Consider the following 27,233-nt stretch of genomic DNA (forward strand, 5'->3'; position numbering starts at 1 on the left):
CCGGACAATGAGTGTCCATTCCCGGAACTGCAATGGTCCCTTGACCCTTGAGGGCAGCGCAACTGCTTCGGCAAATCATCAATGTGTACCTTACGGAAGCACTAACGGACCAACGACAACTACAGTTAGCTTTGCGGACAAATCATTCATCATCACTCAGTCTGACTCTGCTGATTGCATCCAGCTTTGTGGCATTCAAAACGGGCTCTTCATCTCTTGATTGTCAAGAATGAAGCATATTATGGATAGTAACGACTGCCACCACCGACGTTATCTGGCGAGTCAACAGCTCAAGGCTTTCAAAATATCCTTATTAAAAGTCCGGACTCTACGGCAGGTCAACAATGAAGCTAGGAAAAGGCATTCGAGATACAGATTACCACCTCACAGCCGGTCCACTGGAAACATGGCAACCCCGCCATTTTACACAGTACACGCACTTGCGTACCTGAGGTAAAGAATAAGGAATAGAGTATAGTGAGGTGCCGCAGCAAGTGCTCTGATCAAGGCCTGACTTGCCTTTTGCCCGCCGTTATCGATCACGAATCCATGGTGAAACGGTGCAAATTTACCTGCAGCCCGCATACATCCGCCCGCCCTCGTCCTACGCTATCTCACATGAGACTATTACCACCAACCATCAAGCACCAAGCACTGGCTACTCATTGACCTTTGAGCCAAACAAATCGTTTGGATTGCAGCTCCAGAGCACAGCCGGCAGAGAATAATTGGGTCGAGCCACACTCAAATTGCTCAACTGCAGCCTGCCCAAGCTGCTGGACTGAGGTGAGGTGCTCTTTGCGTCTTTCGACTTCCAATCTGTGCCAAACGTAAGGTGTATGAATACGTACCTGGCCTCACTGTGTGAACTGCACTTTCTGCCCCGATTAAAAAATAAAAATAAAAAAAAGGTGACACAGATACAAAATATTCAATCATCTGCCCCGCTATCGGTTTTGGGTCTACCTATCTTTTGTGGTTTTTTGGCCCTTAACATCTGGAAACATCCATGACCCATCCCGCCGCTTGATTCTTAGACCGACGCTATTTATCTCCTCGGTCCTTATTACGTCCCTCCCGTGTGCAGACTGACAGACGGCTCTCTCAAAGCTTCCATCTTCGTCTGAACCTCCAACTTTCAACCAACCACACGGAACACGCAAGCATATTCGCCCTGCCTAGCAAAACGCAGTACATCCCGCAGCAAGAAGCCGGAGTTTGTGCGCACCTTCTCCAATTTCGGACCGCCCCTCATTCTGCACCGACAGCAGACCGTTTTCCTTCACATCCTCCTCTTCGCCCCCCTTCGCAACGTAAACCTCGCTTCCGACATCACACTTCTCCGCCCCCCGCCTTCCGCCTTCCACCAACCTACCTCCAGCTTACTTTACCCCACCATGAGCAACAAACAGCCAAATCTCTTCGCCTACCCGTCGGTTGACGAACTCGCGCCCGCCCTGCGATCCTACGTCATCCAGGCACAAAATGCAGGTCTGAATCGTCACGGTGCCTTCAAGGTCGCCGTCTCTGGCGGCTCGCTGCCAAAGGCTTTGGCCCAGGCACTGCTCACACCCTCCACCGGCCCCGAAGACCAGGTTCACTTTGGAAAGTGGGAAATCTTCTTCGCCGACGAGCGCGCTGTTCCCCTCGACCACGAGGACTCCAACTATGCTCTCCTCAAGAGCCAGCTGCTCGACAAGATCCCCGAGGACCTCGGTGCCCCGACCGTCCATCCCATCGACACCACCTACCTGAACGACACTCAGGAGCTGGCCGATCAGTACGAAAAGACCCTCGTCACCAGCTTTGCCAGCCGCGACAGCGTGCGTCTCCCCATCTTCGACTTGTTGCTCCTCGGCTCCGGTCCCGACGGACACACCTGCAGTCTGTTCCCCGGTCACGAACTGCTGCGCGAGACGACTGCCTGGGTTGCTCCCATCGAGGACTCCCCCAAGCCCCCGCCCAAGCGCATCACTCTCACTCTTCCCGTCGTGAACCACGGCGTCAAGATTGCCTTTGTCGCCACTGGTGGCGGTAAGAAGGAGATCATGAAGAGGATTTTTGAGCACGGCGATGGACTTCCCTGCGCCCTGGTCAACGAGGGCGCCGGCGACCGCGTCAGCTGGTTCGTCGATAACGCCGCCGTTGAGGGCGTCAGCTTCCCCCGCCGTTCGTTCTTGTAAACACCAAAGAACCACGGTGAGGAGAGACGGTGGATAGATCTGATGATGTGGAGGACGATTGCGAAATAAAAAGAATAACCATTGCTCGTTCCAGATAGACAGAGACTCAACGAACGGCACATCTCTCAAAGGGATGGAAATTACGAAGGGAAAAAAAAGGACTGTACCGACAATCGCTGGCTTGGTCGCGAGCTTCAGAGACCTGGCGTCCATGCCCAGTTTACCTCGTCTTGGGTTGCCCCCGGAACTCTTTCCCACCACCCCTTTTTCAGGATTTGCTATCTGTTCGCTGGGCCTCGAACTTTTGATATCCATTCACGTCAGACTTTATGATTTCACGATACAAAGGAACGAGACGAGAGACTTTGGGAGGGAAACTTTGCCAGGCGGATCGGCGGGTACAGTTTTTCAACCGCCGTGACGCACAACTGTGGGTAGATAGCTCGACGGTTCTCCTCTCTCACCAAGGAGAAGGGGCCAAGCAAATGCAAAAAAGACATATATTCCCATCAACGCCCCATCAACGAGTAATCGAATGTATCGTGATTTAGTACCATTCTCAGTCCTCTCCTCATTTCCCAAGCACGTGGGGGGGTTGGTGGCGAGCAGTGCCTTTGCGTTTTTGCCTTCGTTTCCTGCATCCCGCATGAAAGTCGCATCTGCCTACGTCTACCTTGGTAATAGGACGCCACATGACCTCACCCCGCCGATGAAGATCCATGTAGGGCTGAGGATATGAACTTTTTCTCCAGTCATGCATTGCTGACGTGGGGGAAGATGAGAAAACGGTAGAGGTCTTCCCCCTCAGGCCCTCACCGAGCCTGCCTACCCAAAATCTCGGGCCGAGTAAGGTATGTGAGAAGGAAATCCAATTCCTGCCTTATGATTAGAAAGAAGTCCAAGTCGTCTAGATCCCCTCAGCCATGCTCCTGTTGCCAGCCGGAAGGCGCCTGTCTGACTAATTGGGTGATGGCGTGAGCAAAGCTCCAACAACAAGGAACAATCACATTAATACACAGACAGCCTACTCAATGACAGGCTACGAGTTCGAATCACAGCATTTGAACTGAGAGATTCAGTCCTCAGGTTGAGTTTCTTTTTCCGATTTGTTTTTGAGACGATACGACCGACCCCCGTATTACGCGTCTCCGTTCTATGCTGATCAAGGCAGTCATTCTAACGGACATTCGAGACTTGCTCGAGATGTTTTCTTTCTACTCCGGATCTTGAAAATAGGACATCTAACGGAGAATCAGGGGTGTTAAGCTACGCGTTCCTCTTTTACCCTGTTGTCCGGTGCCATTGCTCTTCTGATGATTCACGCACCTCTTGCTTACCACTTCCTTCTCCATCCTTGATGAGAAATGAGGGTCGGCGTAATAGAGCCGGAATGGGAGGGTTAAGGTGCCCGCTTCATCAATAATACGAACAAGAAAGGCTTGCAGAGACGCCTTGGCGTCTCAATGGTCCGTGTGCGCGTGTACCCAGAGTTCTCTTTTCGATGACCGCATTGGTCTGACTGCCACACTGACTGGACCCGTGGGAGTCCCTCGCGGTTGTTCATCAAGGTATAACTTCAGAGACCATGAATTTCAGGACCTGGCGAGAAAATGAGCACCTCCCTGATGTTTTATAATAGTACCTGTTCTGATTCTTGTCTTCTGGTTCGTGTTCCTGTATACTGGGGGCACGGAGTTGAAGAAGTAGCAGTTGAAGATGGGGGCAGCGAAGACGGGCTGGTGGATCCCTTCATAATTCTCACAAGAGCACGACGAGATGAATTGAAATGGACAAGTTACACTCTCTCCCTTCTTCTGCTACTGCAACGGCTGGTCACGAGGAAGGACAAACATCCGGACACTATTATAGTCAATGTCGTTGACCTATGCCTACCAAGACCTTACACTTTCCCTGGGCCCTAGAAATACGCCGCCGCATCAATTGCATACTAGAAATGTGCCTGTCAGCCTGAGGCGCAGGGCAATCTCTGCTTCAGTTTGAATACCCCGGCATTCTTGCTGACAAGTGTCTTATGTCGCCCCTTTCTCCTCTGCTCTATTCTCTAATTGGATGAGGCAATCTGCTCTCTACCTCAGTTGTCCAGGATTGCTTTGGACACCTGATTCCTGAGCACAGCTGCAAAATATATCTTGCCCACCCGTTTCCGAGTCTAGGTTGCAGCAGCTTCTAAATTTCTTCAAATCTCTTTACATGTTTGTTTGTGATACAAGCCCAAGCACTAGTATCTAGAGGCGACGAGTGTGAGGGAATCCCCGCTCTCTTTCGCCCTTTCTCTACTTAGAAGGCGCTGCGTATCTGCTTCGGTGGAAAGAAGCTTAGCTTTCTTATGAACCTCTTCAATAGACTCACCAAGAACTAACCCTTGCCGCGCTGATTACCTTAGTGGTATCGGAAATCGGGTGCTTATACTACTTAGCCTATGCAGAAAACGAAGCACTCAAACCTAATCTATCGATCAACCGACTTAGTAACACGAATTGGGCGCGTCTAAGAACCCTTGAAATTAAGCAGCAGACTCATCCGCTCAATGAATCCCCAAGAGCCTAGGCTGGAGATATCTCTTTTTGGAAGTCTATGCTTTTAGCGATGGCATCTCTTTTGGCAGACAGACTTCTTCTTAGGGAGTTTATAGACTTTAAGATCTATACAGTAACATGACCATTCTCTGTTCTCCTCTCTCTCACTCAGAGGAAATTCAAATGAGAATACAATATATACGGGCATTGGTATGAGAAGAGCAGGATATATAGAGCTTTAGAACCTTACCATCTGTCTACTGGCTCGTCGCTCCAGCCAGTCAACTAGCGATTTGGCTAGAAACCAGCGACATCATCGTCCGTCTGCTTCTCACCCGTCAAGAAGCACGTGCTCACGGACCAGCCCGAAAGCCCGCGGGATTTGTCTTTTCAGAATTGAATCCGAGATACCTCTGGATGGGGCTTATGTACGGTAAAAATGAGTCTCCCAGCAGATTCCTCCCACACAATGACTACCCAGCCACCTTACGCGGCCCGGTATTCATATTATACAGATACAAAAGCCGTACAAGTCACCTTGAGAGGGAGAGAAAAAAAATGCACAGCTGCAAATTCCACACACAAATCATGGCATGAAAACATACTCTGTATTCTCTCTCCGTGACACCGTTCTCACATGTCCCTCAGTGCCGGCTTCAAGCCACAGGTGTTGGCCTACAACCTCTGTTCTTTACGCTGAAGTGCGTGGCAATTTGCCACGTTTAGAGATCAGGTCTTGGGTTCGAGACCTCTGCATGAGGTATTTATATACAGGATATGAACGCGCTTCCAAGCCGACCCATTCATTACCTTACGCAGAGGAAATATGTCCAGCCGGTAAGTGTACAGCAAACCTCTCACCTCTCCGTAAAGTTTGTATCACAACAGAATCTACCTCATGAGTGTATAGATGACACCAGATCGCAGATCTACACCTCGCAGTGAACCTTCCACCCCAAGAGAGAAAATTCCTCTCTCCCAACTCCTCTCCCTCACACTCTCTACTTTTTCCCCAAAGCCTTCTCCTTGATAAAAAACGTACTCAAAAAAGCAAGCACAAGCAACGCCGCCATAGGCACCATGGCCCCCAACGTCGCAACCTGATAACTCGCCCTCACCTCCCCGGCAACAGCAGGCGGCAGCTCCCGAATATAATCCAAACTCTCCCGAACCCGCTCCTCAACGCGCCTCGCCTCGTCCCCGTCCCGCAGCCGCGCCGCCAGCTGCGTCCGCAGCACCTGCTGCAGCACAGACGAGCACACACTAATCCCGATGCTCGACCCGAGGCTCCGGAACAGGTACGAGCACGCCACCACCACCGCAGAATCCCGGGACGCGGCGTTAGCCAGCAGCGCCACCAGCGTCGTCGTGATGCCCGCGCCGCCGCCGAGCGCGAGCAGCGCCATGCCGCCCACCACGCCCGCCGAGGAGCGGAAGTACAGCGCCGCGACCGTGGGAGCCACGGCGACGACCATGAGACCGTAGGCGAGCACCGTGAGGGTGTAGTACCGGCCTTTGCGCTTCATAAAGTAGCCCGAGCTGACGCTCGCCGTGACGGAGGTGATCATGGCCGGCACGAGCGCCGCGCCCGCGAGGGTGGCCGAGGCGCCCTGCACGGCCTGGAAGAAGAGCGGGATGAAGAAGATGGAGGCGATGTGGCCCGCTATGCCGAAGAAGTTTGCGAGGTAGCACGCGAACAGCGAGCGGTCAAAGATGATATGGCCCGGCGCAAAGGGGTGCGACGCGACGCGCATCTCGACGTATACAAAGACGGAGAACAGGACGGGCGTGGCGGCGAGCGCGGCGACGGTAAGCTTACTCGACCACCCGTTGTTAGAGCCCGAATCCAGGCCCACGAGCAGGGCCACGACGGCGGCGACGAGGGTAGCGGCGCCGAGGAAGTCGATGCGCTTCACCTTTTCGCGCCAGTGCGCGTGGTCCGTCTTGGGCACGTCGAGGACAAAGTACACCGCCAAGAACGCGAGTACGCAGAGCGGGACCTGGCCCGTGAAGGACCAGCGCCAGCCGACCGAGTCTGCGAGGAGGCCGCCGAGGGGCGCGCCGGTGGAGGTGCCGGCGGCGAAGATGATGTTGAGGTACCCTTGCCAGACGCCGCGGTCGCGGAGCGGGACGATGTCGCTGAGGAGGATGGCGACAACGCTGTTCATGCCGCCGCCGCCAATGCCGGCTATGGCGCGGGCGACGCAGAGCTGGGTGAAGGACTGTGCTAGGCCGCAGCCCAGAGAACCGAGTGCGAAGACTGTGTAAGCGAAGAGGAGGCACTCTTTGCGGCCGAAGATGTCGCTGAGTTTGCCGTAGAGGGGTTGGAAGCTGGTGAGGGTGATGTAGTAGCTGTGGGCATCATGTTAGTACTTCGCTCTTCGTTGTCTTACATCGGGCATGAAGCCGGATGAGATGAGTTTCTCTGAGGGTGAGGGAGGGCGTGTTACTCACGATGTTGCGAGCCAGCTCGTATAATTCAGCGCGTGAAGCTCGCTCCCAATCTTGGCGTACGTCGCCACGGTGAGCAGCTGGTCGACAGCGCAGAGATAGATCTAGAAAAACACCAGTTAGTCCCTGCCGAGTTCTGAGCGGTCGACCTGAGCCGCTGCCGGAGGCCTTGCGCCGAGGAAGGGACCCGGGCTGGAGTGGAACCTACGCCGATACCGACGGCCGGAAGAAGAAAGTGCATCTTCTTGGCCATCTCCGGGTTGCCGTCCCGATTTTCACCGGCGTCAGTGTCGTTGCCGTTGCCATTGGCCGCCTCCGAGTCGGAGTTGCGCAGTAGCGGCGACGTCTCCGTCGGAACGGAGGTGCCATTGACGGAGCCGGTCATCTTTGCGGAAACGAAGTAACGGCCGAAACTAATGCTGCTGCTGTGCTTTGGGAACCTGATGGAAATTACTGGCGAGACTTCTGCTGTCTTTCCCCCCTTTTGCCAAAACGTTGAAATCGCTCTAAGAGCAGGATAGACAATACCAATTGCCGGTCGTTTATGAAGTCAATTGATTTTCCCTATCTCTCCCCCGCTATCTCTCCGACTTTCGCATTGTGGCCGACGAGGATTTCTAATCTGCCTCCTGCATACAGTTAAGCTCCGTTTCTGTCGGGGTCCTCATCGGATGGTTGGCCGCCCGATAAGCCCAGGCCGGGCCTTATCGCCTCTGACGACACTCCCGCAGCGAAGCACGTGATCGCAAAAGTCTCTTCAAGAGTGGAGCCTGAAGAGCATTTTGGCTCAAATTGTCTCCCGTCCCGAGTCCTACAAACAAAAATCAAGACAGCAAAAGAGATGTTGATCTGAACCCTAGTTCGTGATTTGGTTCGGATCCAGGTCGTACTGGAACAGAGACTTTCTGCAGTCAAGTCCTCGATGCGAAACCTTCATCGACAACGGCGAACCAAAAAAACAAGAATGCGAAGACACGGCCACCGGGCCAGACTGTGACGGAACCAGGGTTGTTAGCCGGTAAGGTGGAAATGTAACGGCGTCGGAGATCAAATCGGCCTGGTGTGCTTGGCAACCCGTTCACCCGCTTCACTGCTCCCAAAACCCATAACCTCGTAGGGGGAAAACTCCTCATATCGCCCGGCCTTCGACCGAATCGCCCCGAGCTTCCCGGACATCAACTGACCAGTCACCTCGTTAATCAAATCAATCGACCGGCAGAGTAGGTAAGCAGCGCCAGAGAGATCAATGAACTGTAGTGTGAGTGTGTGACCGAGGGAGCTCACCATGATGTGGAATGGGGACGGATCGAATCTCATCTTAAAAATCCTGCCGGTGTGAAACAAACCGTCGCGTCTCTGCTCCATCCTTCCACAAAGGCTGCCCCAAAAGTCATTTTAATGTTAATCTATATTTTCCGCAATGCGGGTTCCCGCAAGAACGTAACCTGCGTGCTGCGATGCGAACCATTCGAGGGCGGGCTAGACTTGGACCAACAGGAACAAGGCCTTTGTCGTTGGTCCGCTGCAATGCGTCCTTTTTCGTGCCAAGCCCGCGGATGTCGCTCCTCAATCAAACGGCCACTTGTCTCATTCGAATCGACTCATTGAGTGCGGAGTACCTGACAGCGTGGGAAGCACTTTGGAATAGCGTCGGCGATTCTCGTGTGCTGTACCACATCTTTGAATAGGTTCCAGTCGATGTCGTCTCACGATCCAACACTCCTCCTCGCGAATGTAAGCTTTCAATAGTCAAAGGTCGACGGATGGCAGAGTGGTACGCAGTGCGACCATGGCACATCAGACCCCTTATGTCGTCCCAACTTTGTGCGTCTGCAAGGCGGGAGACTGGAGTTGGACAACTTGTCGTCATCAAAAAAGCCCTCTGGCGTTCAAGGGGGGGCACAGGCCACAGGGGAAGCCCGGCGGAGGCACGGCACCCCTCGGTCTGAAGTGCTTGCAAGGTCATCCCAGGAGCAGGCGTGTGAGACTCGGATGGCCGAGGAACTCAAAATGGCTCAAACCTGCTGTTCATGCGAGCGACAAGGGCATTGCGCTGTTATGTGTAGGCACTCACGTAGGGTTCCCTCCGGGGCACTACTCCGGTAATAAAGCCAGTTTTGCAGCCGCAGTATACTCTTTCGACACCAGGCGCAGCTCTCAGGGGGTTTGATCCGATGTTCATCAGACTTGTATTTCACGTCGTCTTTGCTGAACCGATCCCGCGTCAGGGGGGACGCGGGCAGCGCGGGCTCCTGGGCTTAGCGAGCCGCAAGGCACCCACATATCTCTGATGCCGGACGGGGATTTGAACGTGAGATGTGACTCCGCCCTCGACCCAGCAGCCGTAAGGCTCTGAAGTCTGGTTGGCTTCCCTGATGCAGATCGCTATATGGCAGGCTCGGGTCGCTACGATTTCCTGTGAATGGGCGTTCATGGCGGCGGACCTAGAAACGCGAGCGGCGAACGCAGACCAGCTGTCAATGATCGTACACGGTCTAGAAGGCACAGTTAGTTGACAGATTGCAAGGCTAGAGCTCGAGATCGTAATAGTCTAATCGCGTGCGTCGCGCTATGTCTACGCACGGGCGAGACATCATGCGGGTTTAACCTCTGCCACGTCGAGGGTGGCTGGACGGCGGCCTCTGTTCAGCTTCAACGAGACTGTGCGTGGGCTGCGATTGGTGACTTTTGTGACCTCAGTTCTCCCTGCTTCGAGTCTGCAACGGTGCATTCCATTAGGTCCCACATCCCACTGGACAGGCCATGATGCTAGTAAGGTAATTTCGATTCCGCAAACAGGCGTTGCGGGCAGAAACGGCGGCCCACCAGTAGTTTAGCTTGAGTGCAATCCTCTGTTTCTTTGAGGGAATCGTTCGTGATGGCGCACATAATAGCATGGATAGGTAGGTAGCCATGGTAGCGCAGAAGAAATCGAGCGTTCTGGTAGCGATGCCGATACCGACTCGAGCCAAGTGCGAAACGAGGTGCATGTCGCCTCAACACGCGGCATGGCGGCTGAGGCGCAGGTAGGGTGCCATCCATCACGAGCATCATGGAGGACGTATCCATATACGCGCCGCAAACGAATTGTCGTACAGATACGCCGGAACAAATCATCGGATGAGGGAGACGAGATTCTTGTCGTAGGGGCCCTGTAGGTACCTCATCTTGGATACTCGGCTGGCCTCGCCATTTGGACTCTGTAGACAGCTGACGAACGAGGCCATGGCGTCATTTGGCGAACCCTTCAGAAGTTGAGAACGAAGGAGTGAGGAGAAGCCCATGTTGTACAGTCAACTCGTAACAAGATGCATTCTCGGCCATTGGGATGTACGATCCGTAGTGATTAAACGCGGGCCTGGGTCGAAGGAATACTGGCAGTCCCCTCCATCAGCGGGCTGAAACAGCCTACTAACAATCGAGATGGGAATTGGGGACGAGTGGTCATTGGTGACGAAGAGGGCAGGGGTAGTGGTCGAGTGGTGTGTTGGAGGCACGCCTGTCTTGTCTTCTGATTAATGTCTCGAAGCTGCCGCGACCGAGGCATGCAGGATAAGATTAAAGATGGGATTGAATCAGGAGCCGCATGCGCATGTGCGTGAAAGCGAAAGCCAGTGGGCTTTTGGGTTGCGTGAATGCAGACTGTAGGTATTCGCTCGAGAGAATGGATGCGTTCGGGAAGAGGTCGATTGTGAGAGAAGAGTGGCTGGCTGTTGTGTTGCTGAGTGATTCGTAGTCGTAGACTCGTGGTAGCGGTACGAAGTAGTGCGCTTTGGAGTCTGGAGAGTAAGCACAGCCCGGATTGCGCATGGGAGGGATTGACATTGACAGCTGAAGCCTGAAGAGGTGGCCCCGTCTCGGCCTCCGTTGCCCGTGAGTAGAGGTAGGTTGATGATGCAGGTGCCGATGGTGGTGGACTGGTGAGGTGGTTACCTAGGTACCTTGAGGTGGGTGCGCTGTCAAAGTCGTTGTCCATAGTGAAATTGGTGGTGGGGTACATGGGGACGTGTCAAGACAACTGCGAGCCGCCACTCCACCAGCCCCAGCCGGCCAAGCAGTGCTGCCAGACTGCCAGTGTGCACGCACAAGCCAGCCCCCAAAGAATAACCCAGCCCCGAACAACCCCGGCAAGTGTTGTTCTGTTCCTGAATCCTGCTTGCAATGCCTGCTTTCATTGCAGGGCTGCCGATGTCTGCTGGGACGCTGAGGAGGGTTGCAACTGCCAATTGCTCCGCACTTTGAGATGGGAGGGGCCGGATCCAGTCTGACGGAGCCAATGACGGACATTGTGGTGCCACGGTGCCGTAGTCGTCCAGGCAGGCAGGCACGCTAGCAAAAATAAAATAGTGCCTTTTGTCGCGAAGTAAATGGAAGGATTGCGATGCTTTACCTTACCTAAGGTACTTCAAGTAGTTACCTAAGTAGCTTTTGGCTGCTGACAACACACTCAAGATACTTCACCCAGCATGTCTTCCGTCCAATTATTGAGGTGACCTTTGGTGCTTACCTTAGGTACCTAGTAAAGGTAGGCAGGCAGATACCATGGTAGACACGCCTACATGTTAGGCACGCCGCGTATCCGGACCCCTTGGTACTAACGCATCTGAGGTCCAGTGCCTTTTTGCATTGCTGACGAGGTGGGCAATCCACAAGGTACTTTTCCACCTTGAACATATCGATGACATCTTTGTCAATCCCATCCCAACTTTCCCAACTTCCCAACCACAGAGAGAGGGAAGACAAGGTCAATGTTCAGACACCCGGCCCCGTCGCAGGGTTCTCCGTGGCTGCCAGCTTTAAACTTGAAGCCGAACTTACACCCCCCTCCCCCCCCTCTACGCACTACGCACTACACTTCCTTACCACCTCACCTATTACCCTGTACTCTCTCTTCCGTCTCCCATCTCTTCCGGTGTCATTCACTCATTGTTCTGCTTCTGCCACCCCGTCAAGTTACATTCTTATCCAACCAACTCCTGGACACTCCTCTCAAGTTTCTTCTTTCTCCTTACCAAGGTACTCCTTATCCTACAGGCATATGCTGCGGTCCTCGTCGCGGAATCCTCGTCTACTCCTCCCTACTCCTCAATTCTCAAGACCCTTGATGCTTGTTTCTCCTAGCATCGCAACACTGCGGCACTGAAAATACTCAACGTCGTGGCAAAGGCAAACCCACCCCTCGAACTTCATCGCTCCAATCAACCTGTTCAAACCGTCGTCCCACGTTCTCGAGTCCCACCAGCCCTCCGTGGTCAGCTTCCGGTGCCTTGACCCCCCCTGGCCCTACCTCCTTGGTGATTTCCTCTAGCCAGCCGATTGGTGAGAGTCTAAGCAGACCAAAAACTACATCCGCAGTCAAGCCAAAGAGAAGTGAGGCAAGGTAGCAAAGGGGAAGGGGTAACGGAGTACGCAGTACGGATACTGCGCCGTCATCCCAATTATAGGGTAACCCACCGCCATCCCATCCGGGGGCCCTCGTTCAAAATGGACTTCCTCCGTTCTCACAGTCGCAAGGGAAGATCCCGCTTCTCAAAAGCCCTACCCACCCCTCCGTCTCCAAAGGCCGAATCTCTTCCCAAGTCTAAGCAGCTCCCTTCGATACCTCCCGTTCCTCCCCTCCCGTCCAAGAAGACGAAGACATTCGCCATGTCAGACAAACCGCTTCCACCACCGCAACCCCTCAACCAGTCTCTCCCTCCCCTCCCTCCTCTCGAGACAAAAGCGTTGCCCCCGGTACATATACCTCGCCGCCCAGTTGCAAAGCAAGCACCACCGCCCTCCGCCCCGGCGAACCAGCAGAAGCAGCAAGAGCAGTATTCTCCCGAGGACGAAAGGAACTCCATCGGCAGTCTGCTCTCGGCCTATTCAAGAAGCTCAGGGGAATCCCTCATCATGTCGCCGGATGGAAGCGCAAGTCAGAGAGATTCGAGCCAGGCATACAACTCTGAACAGTATGGGACAAGGGAAAACAAGATTTTGACGCCAACCTCGTTGTCATCCGGTGACAATGACCACTACGGCGCACAAAAGTTCACATCCAACAAGGGCCTACCACCTCACCCGGCCTACTACAATGAGCAGGCCGGCGCCGCTCCGGTCAACTCGGCACCCGCCCCGACTGCTGGCAGCCCGACAAGCTATGTATCGGCAGCATCGCCTCAGCAACAACAGCGACCACTATGGAGGAGGAGATCCGTAAAATCTGATCGTAATATAGAGGTGCCAGATCTACACCTAACAGTCAGCCACGGGTCAACCGCTGCTTCTTCTCAGCCGAACACCGCGCAATCATCTTACACAGCAACTCCTCCTCCGGCCCAGCAGCAACAGTTTCCTCCTCGCAGCACATCAAATCTTCCCGGCAGAAATATTCGCCCAGTTCCCTCTCAAAGTCAGGCGGCTCAGACGAACAACATGGGCCAAGAGGTCTCGCGGTTGAAGGAGAAAGTCCATCATTTGCGCGATGGTCAAAATGGCGCAAATGTGGGAACGTCTCATAGCGACACTGCGCTCTCGCCAACTCAACGCCTGCCGACTCCCGATTATGAGAAGGAAGACGTCAAAACGCCGGTTGTCGAAACAATCGTATCGCCCGTCTCACCCGCTTCCTCTCCCGAGCCTGGCCGCGAGCAATCGAACGAGTCCAAGCCTCCTATCCCCCGCAAAGCGGTCACGGCCCGCAACTTACACAACGCTCAAAGCTTGCCTCAAATGCGCGCAGATGGGCCTGTGACCAGCAACGAGGCTCCCCCGACAATCACGAGAGACTTTGCAGTCAGCCCTGTTAGTCCCGATCCTCAGAACCAGCTGCCGCCTCGGGCCGCCTCCAACAAGCAGCAGCAGCAGCAGCAGCAGCGGGAGTATGTACCCTATGCGCCAGCACCCGGATTCGCGCAGGGAGATATGCGACCTGCCTCGAGAGATCAGCGCCCCAACCAAGAACCCGTCGAGTACCGCGAGCTCAAGGTCAAGGACCTGCCGCCTGCCGACCCTCGCGCGTCGTTCTTCCCCATGCAGGGTTCCGAGCCTCCCAGCCCCGGCATGATCTACAAGGCTCTGCCGTTAAAAGAGAGCATGTTCGATTGCTACGTCAAGCACCGCACCATGGACCGAACTCGCAACCGCAACTACGCCCTAACATGCCAGACGTGCGGCAAGGCCGATACCGAGGATCGTTACAAGTGCCAGTTCTGCTACGTACGCATGTGCGCTTCCTGCCTGCAAATCTTCAACAGCAACCGCAGAGACCTCCGGAAGCTTATGGCTCACTTGGAGGGCAACCCTCAGAGCGGCGGCTCCCAGGAGCGTCCTCCCACGGCAGCTGGCATCGAGGCCCCCGAGAAGGAAGAGCAGCGTACAGACGCTCAACAACAGCAACAGAACCAGCAATCAGTCACAGCCTGATTGCCTTCAAATTCACATTTTTCCAATTCTCTTCTTGTTTGCTTGGTATAGGGAAATCACATGGTCATTTTCACTTCCAAGCGGTTTTTCAACATTTTCCCCGGCGGCCGGACTTTCACGGATCTTCGTCACCAAGGGAAAATGATCAACTTTCTGCATTGCGAAATTAGATAGAGAGGTCGATTGGCTGATACCCCTTCTCGACCCCAAGATACCAATGTTTGTCTATAGGAAGTCGTGGCCCCCAGGGAAAAGGATGGAAAAGGGTCACGCGCACATTTTTCTTGTTTGTTGGAAGGGATCACTACTACTACTACTACTTGCTTGATGCAAGCTCTGAGCATACGAAAACGAAGCTTGATAACGAGAAAGGACAATACAGGCAAATGGGGAAAGACAGGTTAACTCCAGATTTTGGAAGGGTGGGCTCTCAGAGAGCCAGAATTGAAGCCCGACTACTTTTTTCAAAAAAGAAGAAAAGGAAATTCAAAGTAAAGATCTTCAAGCTCGTATATGCGGTGAACTGTGGTGCTATATACGTCCCAGAACTCAGGGACACACCAACGAGAAGCGCAACGCTTCGTGTAATAAGCAAAGACGCGCAGGAACTGTTTCCTCGACTTGCCCATCTGCAAATGTGTCGGGGCACGACGTTCAGCGAGAAGGGGGGAGAAATCAGGCAGGTTGAGTTATTTACCGGATGTACCGGAAATTACTGCATCGCGTTGGCGGACACACGAGGGATGTTACGAAGTACGGAGTATCCATACGGACTGGTAGGGAGGGGTCTCATCGGAGAAAATAAACGGAAGGAAATAAAAAGACACCAGCTGAGATTCGCGAACAGACGGGGTGCCACTGTTCGGCTCAGCCCGCCGACGTTGGAGTCGAGGAGATCCAAGCGCCGGCGCTAGAAGACTCCTTGGAGTCCTGCAGGGCGATGGCTGGACCGGCCCGCTACTGCAATACTTTTGTTGTGGCCAGTTCTAACCATTAGCCATAAGTACCGTTCTATCTTAATGCAAACTCCCATCTGAACCTGGTCCTGATCCTCACCCATCATCGGCCCCCCACCGTCGCCCGGGCCCCTAGCAACCCCCACACCGCAAAGAAACCGTACGGCGCGGCCCCTGACGTCGAAAATCAACATCAACATCGCGAACCCGGCGGCCCTTTGGCGAAGATACCCACCGATTTCGCTGCGACCCTCATCAATCTCGCATTGGCGACTCTTTCGCTAACTCACCAATTGACCGAACAACCGACCGCGAGCGCGGGGTCCCCGCAGAGACCTCGAAACCGGGCCGCGACTCGCGCCGAGACCAGCGGGACCATCGAGCATCGGGAGAGAACCACCGACCTCCAGAACCGCATGATCACCACACACATACCAGAGACCCCGGCGTAGTCATGTCCTCGTCGCTAGCCCGCACCCGCTCCCTGCGAAAGCCAACGCAGGGCTCCTCGACCGATCTTCCCCCTACGACCGCAACCTCCGTATCCTCCTCGGCTTCAATCACGGCAGCTAGAGGCCCCGCGAGCTCGACCACAGGAGGAGCAGCAGCAGCGCCATCAGCGTCGGCGTCCACATCCCACCGCCCCGTATCCCCGAGTAGACTACCCGCGCCCCGGTCCCTCGCCGCAACACGTCCCACAACACGCACCGTCTCCGGCGTCAGCGTCGCGAGCAGTACAGCGGCGGCGGCCACAACCGCCTCCGAGGCGCCCAAGAAGAAGAGGCCGAACCCCTTATCGTCGCTGCTGAGCAGAAGCTCTTCGACGCGCCAACCAGCGTCCGTGACAACGTCGATTTCGACGAGACAGAGAGATGTGGTAGCAGGTGCTGGAGCAGGAGGAGGACTAGCTAGCTCGGGACCAATAAGCGCCCCTTTAAGCAGGACAAGCGCGCTCTCGGGCCTTACAAGGACGACTTCGACGAGGGAACCGGGACTGACACGGACGCGATATCCCGCAAACGCCTCGACGAGCAACCTCAGCCTCGTCTCGTCATCCAATGCTGCTGCAGGTAGAACCGGCGCTGGTTCCGGACCGTCGACGCCTACGACAGCGAGACCGACCACCTCGGGCGGTCTACCATCCTCAAGACGCGCCGGTGCACCAACGACGACTTCAACAGGAGCAGCAGCAACAGCGGTAGGAGCTGGGAGTCCAACAAAGGGCCACGCGCGCGCAAGGAGCGTCGCGACCCTGAACAACAGCACCGTCCTCCGACCCCCAAGCCAGACGTCGTCTACCGGGGCCACTGGCGCCGCACCGAGATCACGCCCGACGTCCCTATACGGCGCACCTCCGACGTCTTCCTACCCATCCTCAACAGCATCCACGACCACAAGACCCCGTCCCCCCTCAGCAACAGACCGCCTCTCCTCGAAACCATCCGTATCCTCCCTCTCCTCCGCAACAACCACAACATCAACGCGCACAGCCCGAGCAGGCAGCACAACAACAGCACCAACCCGCCAGCCCCTCAAACAACCTCAAAAACCGCCACCATCCCACCAAGCAGCAACAACAGCACCACCACACCTCGCCCGCCAACAAGCCCAACAACGACACCCCTCCCCAACCTCACCACCCAGAACCACAAAACCAGTCCTCCGCCCAGCCTTCTCGACCTTGCAACAGCACTACTCCCCCGCCAAATCCCTCGCCCCGAAACCCCTGACGGCAACCTACCTCGCCGCCCCGTCCCCGTCAAAACTCCCCGCCAACATCGCCCTCACGGCAGAGACCTCCCGCCTCCAAACAGAGCTCCTCCAGCTCCACCTCCTCCACCGCGACCTGCCGCAGGTCACGTCCCAATGGCACGCCAGCGCCCGCTCCAAACTCGCCGCGCGCCACGCCGACCTCGCGGCCTCGGCGAGAAGCCTCGCAGCCCTCGAATCCGACGCCGCGGAGCGCCGTAACCTCGCAGCCCTAAGTAGCTGGGGAGCATCCACCGGCAAAAGCGGCAAGGCAGCAACATCATCCCTACCGCTGGAAGACCGCGTCCAGCGCCTAGACGCCCTCCTCACATCCCTCTGGTCCCTCGACGACCCAGGCGGAAAACACCACCGCCTCGTCCGCGCCTTCGAGCGCTGGGCCTCTTCCCTCGCCGACCTCGAAGCCGCCCGCGCCCGCGCAGAAGACGGCGCCGACCCCTCCGCCCTCCTAGACGACAACGCGGACGTCCGTTTCGGCGGCGGCCTCGACGCGCGGTGGAAAGACGACGCCGCGGCGTTGGTAAGGCGTCTCGAGGGGTGGGATGCGCAGCTCAGGGAGCTAGAGTATCGCGGTGATGATGACGAGGACGCGGCCTATAGTACTACTACGACACAAGCGTCGAGCTTGAAGCGCATGTTGGACGGATGCAGCAGTCTCGTCAGGGACATGCTCGACGAGCTGGCCGTCATGGAAGACATTGAGGCAGCGGCGGTGCAGAGGGAGAACGAGTGGATTAAGAAGATGAATAGAGAGGGAGACGACGGCCGCGGCAGAGATACCCAGAGAGCCGGTGCCATTTGGAGAGTGATTTAAGAAGACAGACTGTGTTCTGACCGATCCCGTATAAATGTACGTCACATACAGTAAGCCAGCAGGCAAGCAAGCGATGATTCCCGGAGAGGCACCCTGGACAGAGCAAAGGTGTCTCGGCGTCAAATTCATCAAATATCAATGTCTGTTTTGATGCTCTCTCTCAACGCAACTTCTGTTTTCCGCTGTTATCCACCACTTCCGCTGTTGGTAATCGATTCATCGTCCATAACGATACTTTCCACACCCCATTACCTAATTGTACAAATCAAAAGTTGTTTTGTTCTGACTGCAACCTCCGGTGCTTTGCAATTTCGGCCCGCACACACCCTTCCCATCTCTGTGTGACCCATCAGATCAATGCTTCAAGCCAGGTCAAGTCGCCGCCCATGGCGAACTTCCACCATGCAACTCCTACAACGATGGCAGCCGTGCTCGTGGCCAGCATCCTGCGGACAAAAGTCAACCTGTCAGATATTGTGAGGAATAATGACAAACAAAGGAAAAGGTAATGAGAAGAACACGAGCAACCGATCCACTGTGCTATGCGAACCGGAATAGAGAGATGACCTTACGCCTTTCTCTTGCTGCCGAACAACCGGCTAAACAGTCCACCAATCCAGTCTACGAACAATACGCGGAAGAAGGCCTGGAGCCAGCCTCCTTTGCTGTCTGCGACGCTGTGTATCGAGGAAGGTGTTCCAGGACGCTCGGTCGATGCAGGCCCGCGCTTTTTGAGCTGGCCTTTGTGACCACCATCGCGGCCGGAGGTCGTTGCCTCGCCGCCGGGGCTCGAAGCAGAAGCCCTTGCCAGTTCGCCGTCCTGACTGACACTGGAGCTTGCTCTGTCTTGGGGCGGCTCAACGCGGATGGCAGGGCTCAAAGGCTCGGCGGGGCGAGTCTTAGGCGACAGATCCCTTGACTGCTTGCCGTTGGACTGGCCGTTGGCAGCAGGTGAATCTGAGCTTGACGACTCTGAGCTTTTCCTGGATTTGGAGCCTTTCATAACGACTCCCTCGTCATCATCACTCCCGGGAGATGTAAAAGCATGCGGCGTTGGCCGTACCGCGGGGCTCGGAACTCTGACCAAGCCCTCATCCTCGCGATTGGCCTCCTCGGCATTCGGAGTCTCCTTATCCTCTTCGGCGATTGATCCCAGAGAAAGGAGTGATCTGTCCGAGACCATGGAGCCGTGTGACTTTCGCGGAAGCTCCAGCCTCTTGGTGGAGCCCGGACTAGAGGGGCCAGACGAAAGGACAGCTTCATCGAAGTATTGATCAGAACTGGCCCGGCGTGTTCCATTTATAGGTGAAATGGGCGCGCCATAGAAAGCAGTCTGATCCTCGTTGCGCCCAGTCTCGACCTTGCGCACGGCATCGATGATTCCGTCCCTGTTAGAGGGCCACCGCTCGAGGGTGGGATCATTGAGGTCATACTCGTCGACATCGTACTCCACAGTGCCATGATGATCGTAGTCCTTTGGAATTTCATCTTCGTCATCAGCTGAAGGCTCGTAGGGTCCAAGAGCTTCGTGAGCGAATAAAGGTGCAGGACAGTCGTCCGAGTCCTCTTCCTTAAGATCCTATCATACTGTCAGTCATGGCTCTACAATTATGAGTCTGCCGCTTGTTTGGCACATACCTCATCAGCGTCTAGCTTCTGAGCAGAATCGGCAACCTCAGCCGCAGTGCTCGCAACTTGTTCAATCGGCGTCGAAGACAGACGCCCCCTTTCCTCGTCCTTAAGGTGCTCCACGCCCTTGGGGAGCGCTGCAAGTCTAGACATGTCGACCTCGGCGTCAAGTTTCTCGGCGGTATCAGCGACCTCTGCGGCGGTGTCCGCAACTTGGCCGATCGGGGTCGACGAAAGTCTTTGCCGCTCCTCGTCCTTGAGATAATCTTGGAGCTTTGTTTTCGGCTCAAGCTGGGCAGCAGTATACTCTCTGGCAGCTTTTGACGCGTTCACGTCTTCGGAAGTTGAGGCGTTTTCGCTTGCAGGTTGGCTGTCGCCGTTCACACCGTTGAGTTCCTTCAACTCTTGAGACGCAGGTGCTGTCAGGAGGTTGTTACGATTGCCAGATCCGTCGGTGACTGTAGATTACGTCCATGTTAGACGAGCTTGCTGAAAACGCAGCATTGCGCAACTTGGGGGCAAACATACCTATAGCTGCAGTCTCGTTAAGAACCCACCAGTCCCCTAGACCAACACGGAACTTGTACTCGATCTGCGTGTTTGGCCGAACTTCAATGTTCTTGTAGAACGTGTGTTCTCCACCATCTTCGGTGGTGAAGTCCATCTCCTGGGGCTCCCATTTTGGATTTGAGAAGGAGCCGGCGACAAAGATGGGAGGCTGCGTCCCGGGCTGCTTGTAGGTGATGGTCACGGAAACCATTGTCGACGACGGCCTCCGCGGCGAAGTAGGTTGAAGTTGGGTAGCTTAACTCTCGTCGTCACTCGGCCAACTCAATCGCACAAGGACGAGCGTTTGAAAAGGTGGATTCTCTTCGTCGGCTGCCCTTCTATCACGGCTCAAGTCAGCACAGGTAAGAGAAACCTTTCGGGAAGGAAAACTCGATGAAAATGGCAGAGAAGGAAGCCGTTCCCTTGGAACCCACAGCGAGGGTGGCGGGTTGAGATGGGCAACAACGCTGACGAATGCGGCTGTCTCTGGGCGATACCTTAAAATGCGGCGCTAGGCGTAGGAAGCAAGAAGGCGTCAAAGGTGATGGGATTGACTTTTGGTGAAGGAAAAAAAGAAATGGAAGAACACCAAAGGGTGCGAGACAATTCTACGGGAGGAATCTGGAGTGTGGAGTCTCCGGATGAGTGTTTCACGCAACGACGCCAACGAGGAAGATTCGGGGGCTGCGTATTTTGTGCGAGTGAAACGGCTTTGAGGGAACGAGCTGGTTGGGGTTTGGAAGAGTACGAGGAGAATGGGGCAGAGCTTACTGCAGCAAGGCCATACGGAGGCCGAAGGAGAAACGTAACGTGCAGATGCTTCGAGCTGGGTGAGAGGAGCTCAGATAGCAGAGAGATCAAGAAGCCCGTACCTTGTTCTGGGTGAGGTGGGTGGGAGGTGCAGCAGCTCAGAACAGGGAAGCTGCGGCACAGGAGGGGTTCATTGCATGATTATTCCGTATGTCGTATGTGCCATGTCAAAGGTTGGGGTGTGCCGGCCGGAGAGGAAGGAGACTGTGAAAGAGGTTGGGAAGGACGAGGTCATGGAGGAGGCTAATTGCTATGTAAGCCTTCTAAGGTGGTAGGAAAAGTTGAGGCAAAGCACTTGCTCACTTTCAGCTTCCTTACTTGCCCGAGTTTGAATGCAATCTGGTTTGCGACCTGCAGTCGGGTACTTTGTTTGCCATGGCTTCTAACGCTATGAGAAATAATACCCGGACTTGTCAGCAATTGAGCTGGATTGCACCATCTATTTTGTATGGCACATGGCGATTGCTGGTCCCTGATGAGACGAGAATGGACCATAGAAGTAGAAGCCTACCTATGCTGAGGCATGAGATGAGATCGCCGCTTCCTCTCTTTCACCAACATTACCCATTCCTCCCCCGTTTGATCCAAGTTTTGTTGGCGGTTTAGCTCCCGACGCAACGCTCAATGCGCGACCTGAAGCTCCCGCAAATCATTGCCCCAGCATAAAGTAGCGGTTATCAGCACCGCAGTCAAAGGCCACCCAGCTGCTCCATCTCAGCGCCGGCATGCTTTGTGCGTCATCATCCCTGATGCATCCCGAGAGCAGGGGAGTCGCTGGGACATGGCCATTGGCTATGTTTGCTCCCGTTTCCAAAGTATCGGAGACTTTCTAGCACCGCACGAGCCATGCAGCTCCACAGTCGCTGGGCTAAGGTAAGCTGATCGTGGGTCCCAGTGGATGAAGTTGGAACTGGAGGGCCTGGCCCAGACCGGGACGGCAACTTCAGACATTGAGCTAACAGCCACCTCCATCATGCCAAACAAGCTCCGTGGAATGGGTATTTCTCTGGCAATCAGCTACAATTCCATCTCAAATGTTTATTTATCAACGAAGTTGCAGCCTACGAAACCTACGCAGTACACAACAATACCATAGACCTTTTATCTCAGCACCACTGCCTTGAGATCCATACGCAGGCGTGGTGGCTGAGGTGGTCGCGTGCAAAACTCCAAAGTAGCGTCTCCTGTCCAAAGGCTACACAAGTGAGGAAGGGTATCTAGATGCTGCAGAGGTTTCGAATGTCGCCAAGCTCACCGAGAGCGGGGACCAGCTCCCCATGTCTCAGTCATCTGGAAATTTTCAAAAACCAACATGATAGCACTCAAGATGCTTGGGAAGCGTTCCTGGATGATTTCAGACGCTCAATTGGCCGTATCTCATCCAGCATCTAGAACCTTGACGCTTGTGCTGCTCAAAAAAGGTGGGAAACTCAACCGTGATCGGAAATGGCGGGGCTTCCATTTCCCCCATCCTCAGCCCGGCGTATTTTCTGCCGGAAGCGGTGAGATTCTTGGCCAATGACGTGATAAGGTACTGCGATAAGAATTTCTTATCGCAGCTCTACGGGCAGCACACTGTCACGACCTAGGTGTGCTCGACATGTGGTTGCCGTGTGCCTTAGCGGCTGCTTCCAGAAAAACCCACCTTCCAGAAAAACCATCGTCAACCAGAACTGCATGAATTGCGACGTCGCAACAGATCCAGTCTAATTCAGGAACTGTCTATGCAACTTCTGAGCGCTTGGTTTCTTTCTCGGCATCCACAACAAATCATTCACGACCCCGATAACACCCCCATTCCTTACGTTTTTCTGACTTTGCAGTCTATTATTCTCTCTAGCCCATCATGTCTGCCCCTCCTCAACTGATCCACATCAAGAGGAAGCGGGGCGATGAAGATGCTCCGGTCACCTACCTTCGTACGACCGCTCTTCCCTTTTTACAATCAACGGACGGACAAATTGACAGGAGACAGAACTCGAGCCGGGATCCAAACGACATCTAGCCGGCAGCAGCTGGGTCTACCAGAGGCGCCTCGCCAAAGCCACCGCAAGATCCGCTGGCGCTGCCGCCGCAGCACAGCACCCATCGCAACCCTCCATACCGGTCATCCAGACGTCGAAGCCCGGTGACGAGATCTCGAGCCCGCATCGCCCACCTCACTCGAGCAGCCATGCTCTTCCGACAGGAACGGCACCGGCAGTGGCGCCGCCGCCACGGACCCAGCTCGATGCACAGAAGCCCCTGCCGCAGACCGCCTCCGATCAGCAACGCCCTCAGAACCCCGCCACCGAGCCGAGACGATTCCACATGTCCAGGTCGGCCATGAGTTCGCCTGGGGGCAGCACTATACTCAAGGCCGGCGGTGTCTCCAAGCGGGGACGCTACGGGACAGCCGTGTTCGTGGAGCGGGGGAAGAAGAAGAGCGCACGCCGGGTCGCCACGGCGTCTGGCGGCACCACACCGACGACGATGACCACGGAGGGTCTGCCAGCTGATGTTGAGATGAAGGAGGACCACAAGCCGGCGCCTAAGAAGCCACTTGCCAAACGCCCCCCTCCCTCGCGTGCAGCCTCCGAGGCGACGACAGGGCCGGAGACGCCTAGCGGAGAGCCGCAGCGCAAGCCCATGCCCGGCGCGGCTCCCACGCAGGATATGAGCAAGATCGCGGCCGACATGGACCAATGGGTTCTCCACGAGATCGGGCTGAATCTCCAGGCTATGGAGCAGCAGCCGCCGCAGCAGCCGCCGCGCTCGCCGTCCGCCGTTGCGTCGCCTTCACGCTTCAAGCCCAAGGCGCCAGCCAAACGCTTTGCCGAGCGCCACCCGGAAATGGTCAAGAAGCTCAATGGCGGCGACGAAGCCATGACGGAGGCGAGCGAAGACGACGACGAGAGCGACGACGACTACGTTATTGAGGTGTACGAGCTCGCGCCTTCGAAGTCGGTGCTGGCGGAGATTCCGCCCGAGCAGATTGGTGTGCTCAGGTTCGATTCGCAAGAGGATTTGGAACTGTTTTACGGTAACGAGGACGACGATTCGGATCTTGACGATGATGAAGACGAGAATGGTAAGTCTGTGGACCGAACAAAGCTCTGTTTCTCATTTACTGACATGAATGTGCGCATAGCCGAGAATCACTACACGGCGGATTACCCCGAAGATGAGGTCGATTCCGAGGACGAGTACGATCGCCACGCCTACTTGTTCCGCAACGCCAATGCCTCGGATGAGGAGGAGTTTGACACCCGCGATCCGTACGAGGACGAGGACGACGATATGTACGTCATGGAGGGTGATGAGCGGCGGGACGAGGACGACGTCTTTCAGGACAAGATTCGGCGTTACATTCGCCAGCACGGCGACATGTAAAAGCACGGCGACATGTAAAGTGTCCGACCTAATTGCTGGGTGGATTAGCCTCTGAACTTTTTCGAGAATAATACCAAAAGGGTAGCTTTCAATATTCAGTCTATGTTCACACTACTGCGTGAAAAGCTAAGTGAGGTTATGGCTCCGATGACATTTGTACTGAGGAAATGTATGGTGTGTGTGCAATTGAAGTAGCCTATTTATCCAACCTTGAAGTGGAGTCAAGAGAGAGTGCTTCTCCTTCACGTAAGTACAAGAGGTAAATTCCTCGATTCCACATCCAAAGACCCCCTTGGAATAGGCCAATATCTCCTCCGAACCCAGATTCCCATCTAATACTCCAGCTGTAAAAGGAAAAAAATAAATAAATACAGAATATGCTGCATAAAAGCGCCTTTGCTGATGCGAGACGCCGGGTTTCAATTCCGTTCCACGGGCTTGAAGATGATGCTGCATCCCAGATCTAGTAATGGAAGTTAAGAGTGTTTGCTGTCTCTTGTATGTGTGTGTGTGTGTGTGTGATGGCTCCAGAACGCCAAGTAAATATGTGAGCCATGTGACGAAGAAATCGTCGGAAAGAATGTGGCTGGCTGGAAAGACTTCTTCCCCAAGTGAGACCCTGAAGTCTCACTTACACGATCACGAGCTGAAGAATTGTCTCCCACTACATAATCGTGCACGCCCCGACGGTTCGACCCCGCCTCCGACCGCCGTTACCGCCCTCCTCCTCGTCGGCATGCAACATTTGCGCCTCCCTCGCTCTTCGTCTGCGCCGGCGGTGACCGGCGCCCGTGGTCCCGGCTTCCTCGCTCGCCTGCATGTAATCCGCCCACCGGTGCTCGAGGCGGTTGGCGGCAGCGAGGTCCCCGCGGAGCACGCGCTTCATGTGCTCGTCGACGGTCATCTGGAACTTGTAAAAGCACTTGAGGCCAATGGCCTCGGACGCGTAGGCGAACTTGCCAATCTCGGCCATGGACGGCTTGGACTGCGCGTTGCGGAAGAGGACCTCGCGGATGCCGGTCCAGGTGACGTTTTGACAGTCGTAGACGACCATATGCAGGCCGACCTTGGGTTTTGGCTTGACGGCGTTGCTCTGGGAGCGGTTGCTGACCATGAAGGCCGCCTCGGCGAGGACAAGGTCGCTGATGCGGGTGTTGTCGAGATCGATGGCCCGGAGGCTGACGCAGTGCTTGACGATGGGGAGGACGCCGCTGTCGCCGAGGTTCTCGCAGTAGCTGATGGAGAGGTGCTCCAGCCACGGCGCGCAGGGTGCCTTGGCCAGGTGTTCTGAGAAGAGGGCGTTTGTGAGGTCGGAGAGGTCTTCGAGCTCAATGTGTGTGAGGCGCGGAGTCGATGCGAAGATTGGCTCCAGCGCGGCGTCCGTGAGGGCGGTGCAGCCGGACAGGCGCAGGCCCTGGAGTTCCGGGACGTTGTATCCCAGAGCCTTGACGCCCTGGGAAGTCAGACGGGCGCAGCGGCTAAGGTCGAGATGACGCCATTTCCTCGGGGGAACGATCGGTCGGTCGGTGAGGATATCGATTTCGGGGTCTTCGCCGTGAACCATGACCTTGAGCGCGCGGTCGTTGAGCTCGGCACAGCCGTTCAGAACCAGTCTTTCCAGCCTGTTCGTCTTGTATATCGTTTCGGCGACCTCAAGATTGTCGAATCCTCTGACCTCTCCCGCTCTCAAATCCTTCAACCTCGGACACCCTTCGATTACTGCCTTGATACCTCTCGCGTCCATATGTACGCACCATGAGACGTTGAACATCTCCAGCTGCGGACATGACTCGGCAATGATTTTGCACGACATGTTGGTAACCGCTGTCAAACCAGTCAAATTGAGCTGAGCGAGCTTATCGTTCGTTCTCAACAGGCTGTGTAACGTGTTGCGCTGGAAGTTGCGGCATCCCTCGAGCGTCGCGTTGACTAAGTTCTTGCAGGCCTTGACGACTACCTCGGCCCTCTTATAGTGTTCGACCTGAACGCAGCCCCTGAGGTTGAGGTCCTTGATGAAGGGCCCAGCGGCTACGATGATTCTTGCAAGAGATTCGGCAGGGATGATTTGGTAAAATTCCGTGGCGTCAAAAGACGTCCAAAGCTGTCCATCAAAGCAGATCTTGTGGAAAGTCTTGCTAACTCGTGAAGCTCGTACAAGCTGTTTGGGTGATAGATAGGAGAAGATGTGCACGCGCATCTCGTGTGGCATGTTCTCCCAGAAGTTGAAGCCACGCTTGGGAACCGCGGGGTTGGCAACCTGGGCTTTAATCGTCGTCCTTAAATCGGATGGGAGTCCAATGGTTTGGGCTCCCGGTGATTGCGTAGTAGGGAAGACATTGTCGACCCGGCGAATAGCAAGTCGGCCATCAATGCCTACGAACTGAATGATTTCGCTAGATGGTGTTCCTGGAACGGAAGATGAGGCACTGGCATAGCCTGATGCTGTTGCGCCTGCGGGGAAATAAGAGTCGCCAGTGAACGAGGTCCCCGCGGTTGAGGGTCCTGCCAAGCTCACGCAGGAAACGTTGCCCCTCGGACGTTGAGGATTGCTGTGTGATCTAGTGCGGCCACTCCTCGCCAACGAAGGCGTGGACGACATTCGTTGCACACCACAGAGCACGCGGTGCCGGCCTTTGGCTTTTCCTGAGGGATTTGAAAGGCCTGGGCCTTGCTCATCAACGACTTCCATAGGAGCCGGACCGGCGGGGATTTCGATGTCAGCCATAGCGAAGACTTGACCAAGTGAGATAGCTGGTTGAAG

General features: G+C 55.3%; 8 protein-coding genes across 8 annotated transcripts; 5 read left to right on the forward strand and 3 right to left on the reverse strand.

Moving 5' to 3' along the window:
* Positions 1 to 1,397: 1,397 nt before the first annotated feature.
* CTAM01_05894 (6-phosphogluconolactonase) lies at positions 1,398 to 2,183 on the forward strand (the record flags this gene model as incomplete). The annotated part of the gene is made up of 1 exon (XM_060521924.1): positions 1,398 to 2,183. One exon carries the CDS (start codon positions 1,398 to 1,400, stop codon positions 2,181 to 2,183), a length of 786 nt encoding a protein of 261 aa, XP_060383593.1.
* Positions 2,184 to 5,721: 3,538 nt separating this feature from the next.
* On the reverse strand, positions 5,722 to 7,556 carry CTAM01_05895 (major facilitator superfamily transporter; the record flags this gene model as incomplete). The annotated part of the gene is made up of 3 exons (XM_060521925.1): positions 5,722 to 7,072; positions 7,175 to 7,275; positions 7,380 to 7,556. The coding sequence occupies 3 exons, from the start codon at positions 7,554 to 7,556 to the stop codon at positions 5,722 to 5,724; spliced, it is 1,629 nt and encodes a 542-aa protein (XP_060383594.1).
* Positions 7,557 to 11,849: 4,293 nt separating this feature from the next.
* Positions 11,850 to 12,314, forward strand: CTAM01_05896 (uncharacterized protein; the record flags this gene model as incomplete). Its single annotated transcript, XM_060521926.1, has 1 exon — positions 11,850 to 12,314. The coding sequence occupies one exon, from the start codon at positions 11,850 to 11,852 to the stop codon at positions 12,312 to 12,314; it is 465 nt and encodes a 154-aa protein (XP_060383595.1).
* Positions 12,315 to 12,655: 341 nt separating this feature from the next.
* On the forward strand, positions 12,656 to 14,575 carry CTAM01_05897 (uncharacterized protein; the record flags this gene model as incomplete). Its single annotated transcript, XM_060521927.1, has 1 exon — positions 12,656 to 14,575. The coding sequence occupies one exon, from the start codon at positions 12,656 to 12,658 to the stop codon at positions 14,573 to 14,575; it is 1,920 nt and encodes a 639-aa protein (XP_060383596.1).
* A 1,410-nt stretch (positions 14,576 to 15,985) lies between these two features.
* Positions 15,986 to 18,112, forward strand: CTAM01_05898 (uncharacterized protein; the record flags this gene model as incomplete). Its single annotated transcript, XM_060521928.1, has 1 exon — positions 15,986 to 18,112. One exon carries the CDS (start codon positions 15,986 to 15,988, stop codon positions 18,110 to 18,112), a length of 2,127 nt encoding a protein of 708 aa, XP_060383597.1.
* A 349-nt stretch (positions 18,113 to 18,461) lies between these two features.
* Positions 18,462 to 20,501, reverse strand: CTAM01_05899 (uncharacterized protein; the record flags this gene model as incomplete). The annotated part of the gene is made up of 4 exons (XM_060521929.1): positions 18,462 to 18,576; positions 18,685 to 19,691; positions 19,751 to 20,199; positions 20,270 to 20,501. 4 exons carry the CDS (start codon positions 20,499 to 20,501, stop codon positions 18,462 to 18,464), a joined length of 1,803 nt encoding a protein of 600 aa, XP_060383598.1.
* Positions 20,502 to 22,946: 2,445 nt separating this feature from the next.
* CTAM01_05900 (uncharacterized protein) lies at positions 22,947 to 24,472 on the forward strand (the record flags this gene model as incomplete). The annotated part of the gene is made up of 3 exons (XM_060521930.1): positions 22,947 to 23,019; positions 23,076 to 24,170; positions 24,231 to 24,472. The coding sequence occupies 3 exons, from the start codon at positions 22,947 to 22,949 to the stop codon at positions 24,470 to 24,472; spliced, it is 1,410 nt and encodes a 469-aa protein (XP_060383599.1).
* Positions 24,473 to 25,136: 664 nt separating this feature from the next.
* On the reverse strand, positions 25,137 to 27,197 carry CTAM01_05901 (F-box domain-containing protein; the record flags this gene model as incomplete). The annotated part of the gene is made up of 1 exon (XM_060521931.1): positions 25,137 to 27,197. One exon carries the CDS (start codon positions 27,195 to 27,197, stop codon positions 25,137 to 25,139), a length of 2,061 nt encoding a protein of 686 aa, XP_060383600.1.
* Positions 27,198 to 27,233: the final 36 nt, after the last annotated feature.

Source organism: Colletotrichum tamarilloi (genome assembly GCF_030869305.1).
Source record: "Colletotrichum tamarilloi strain Tom-12 chromosome Unknown Scaffold_15.1, whole genome shotgun sequence".
Classification (NCBI taxonomy): Eukaryota; Fungi; Ascomycota; class Sordariomycetes; order Glomerellales; family Glomerellaceae; genus Colletotrichum; species Colletotrichum tamarilloi.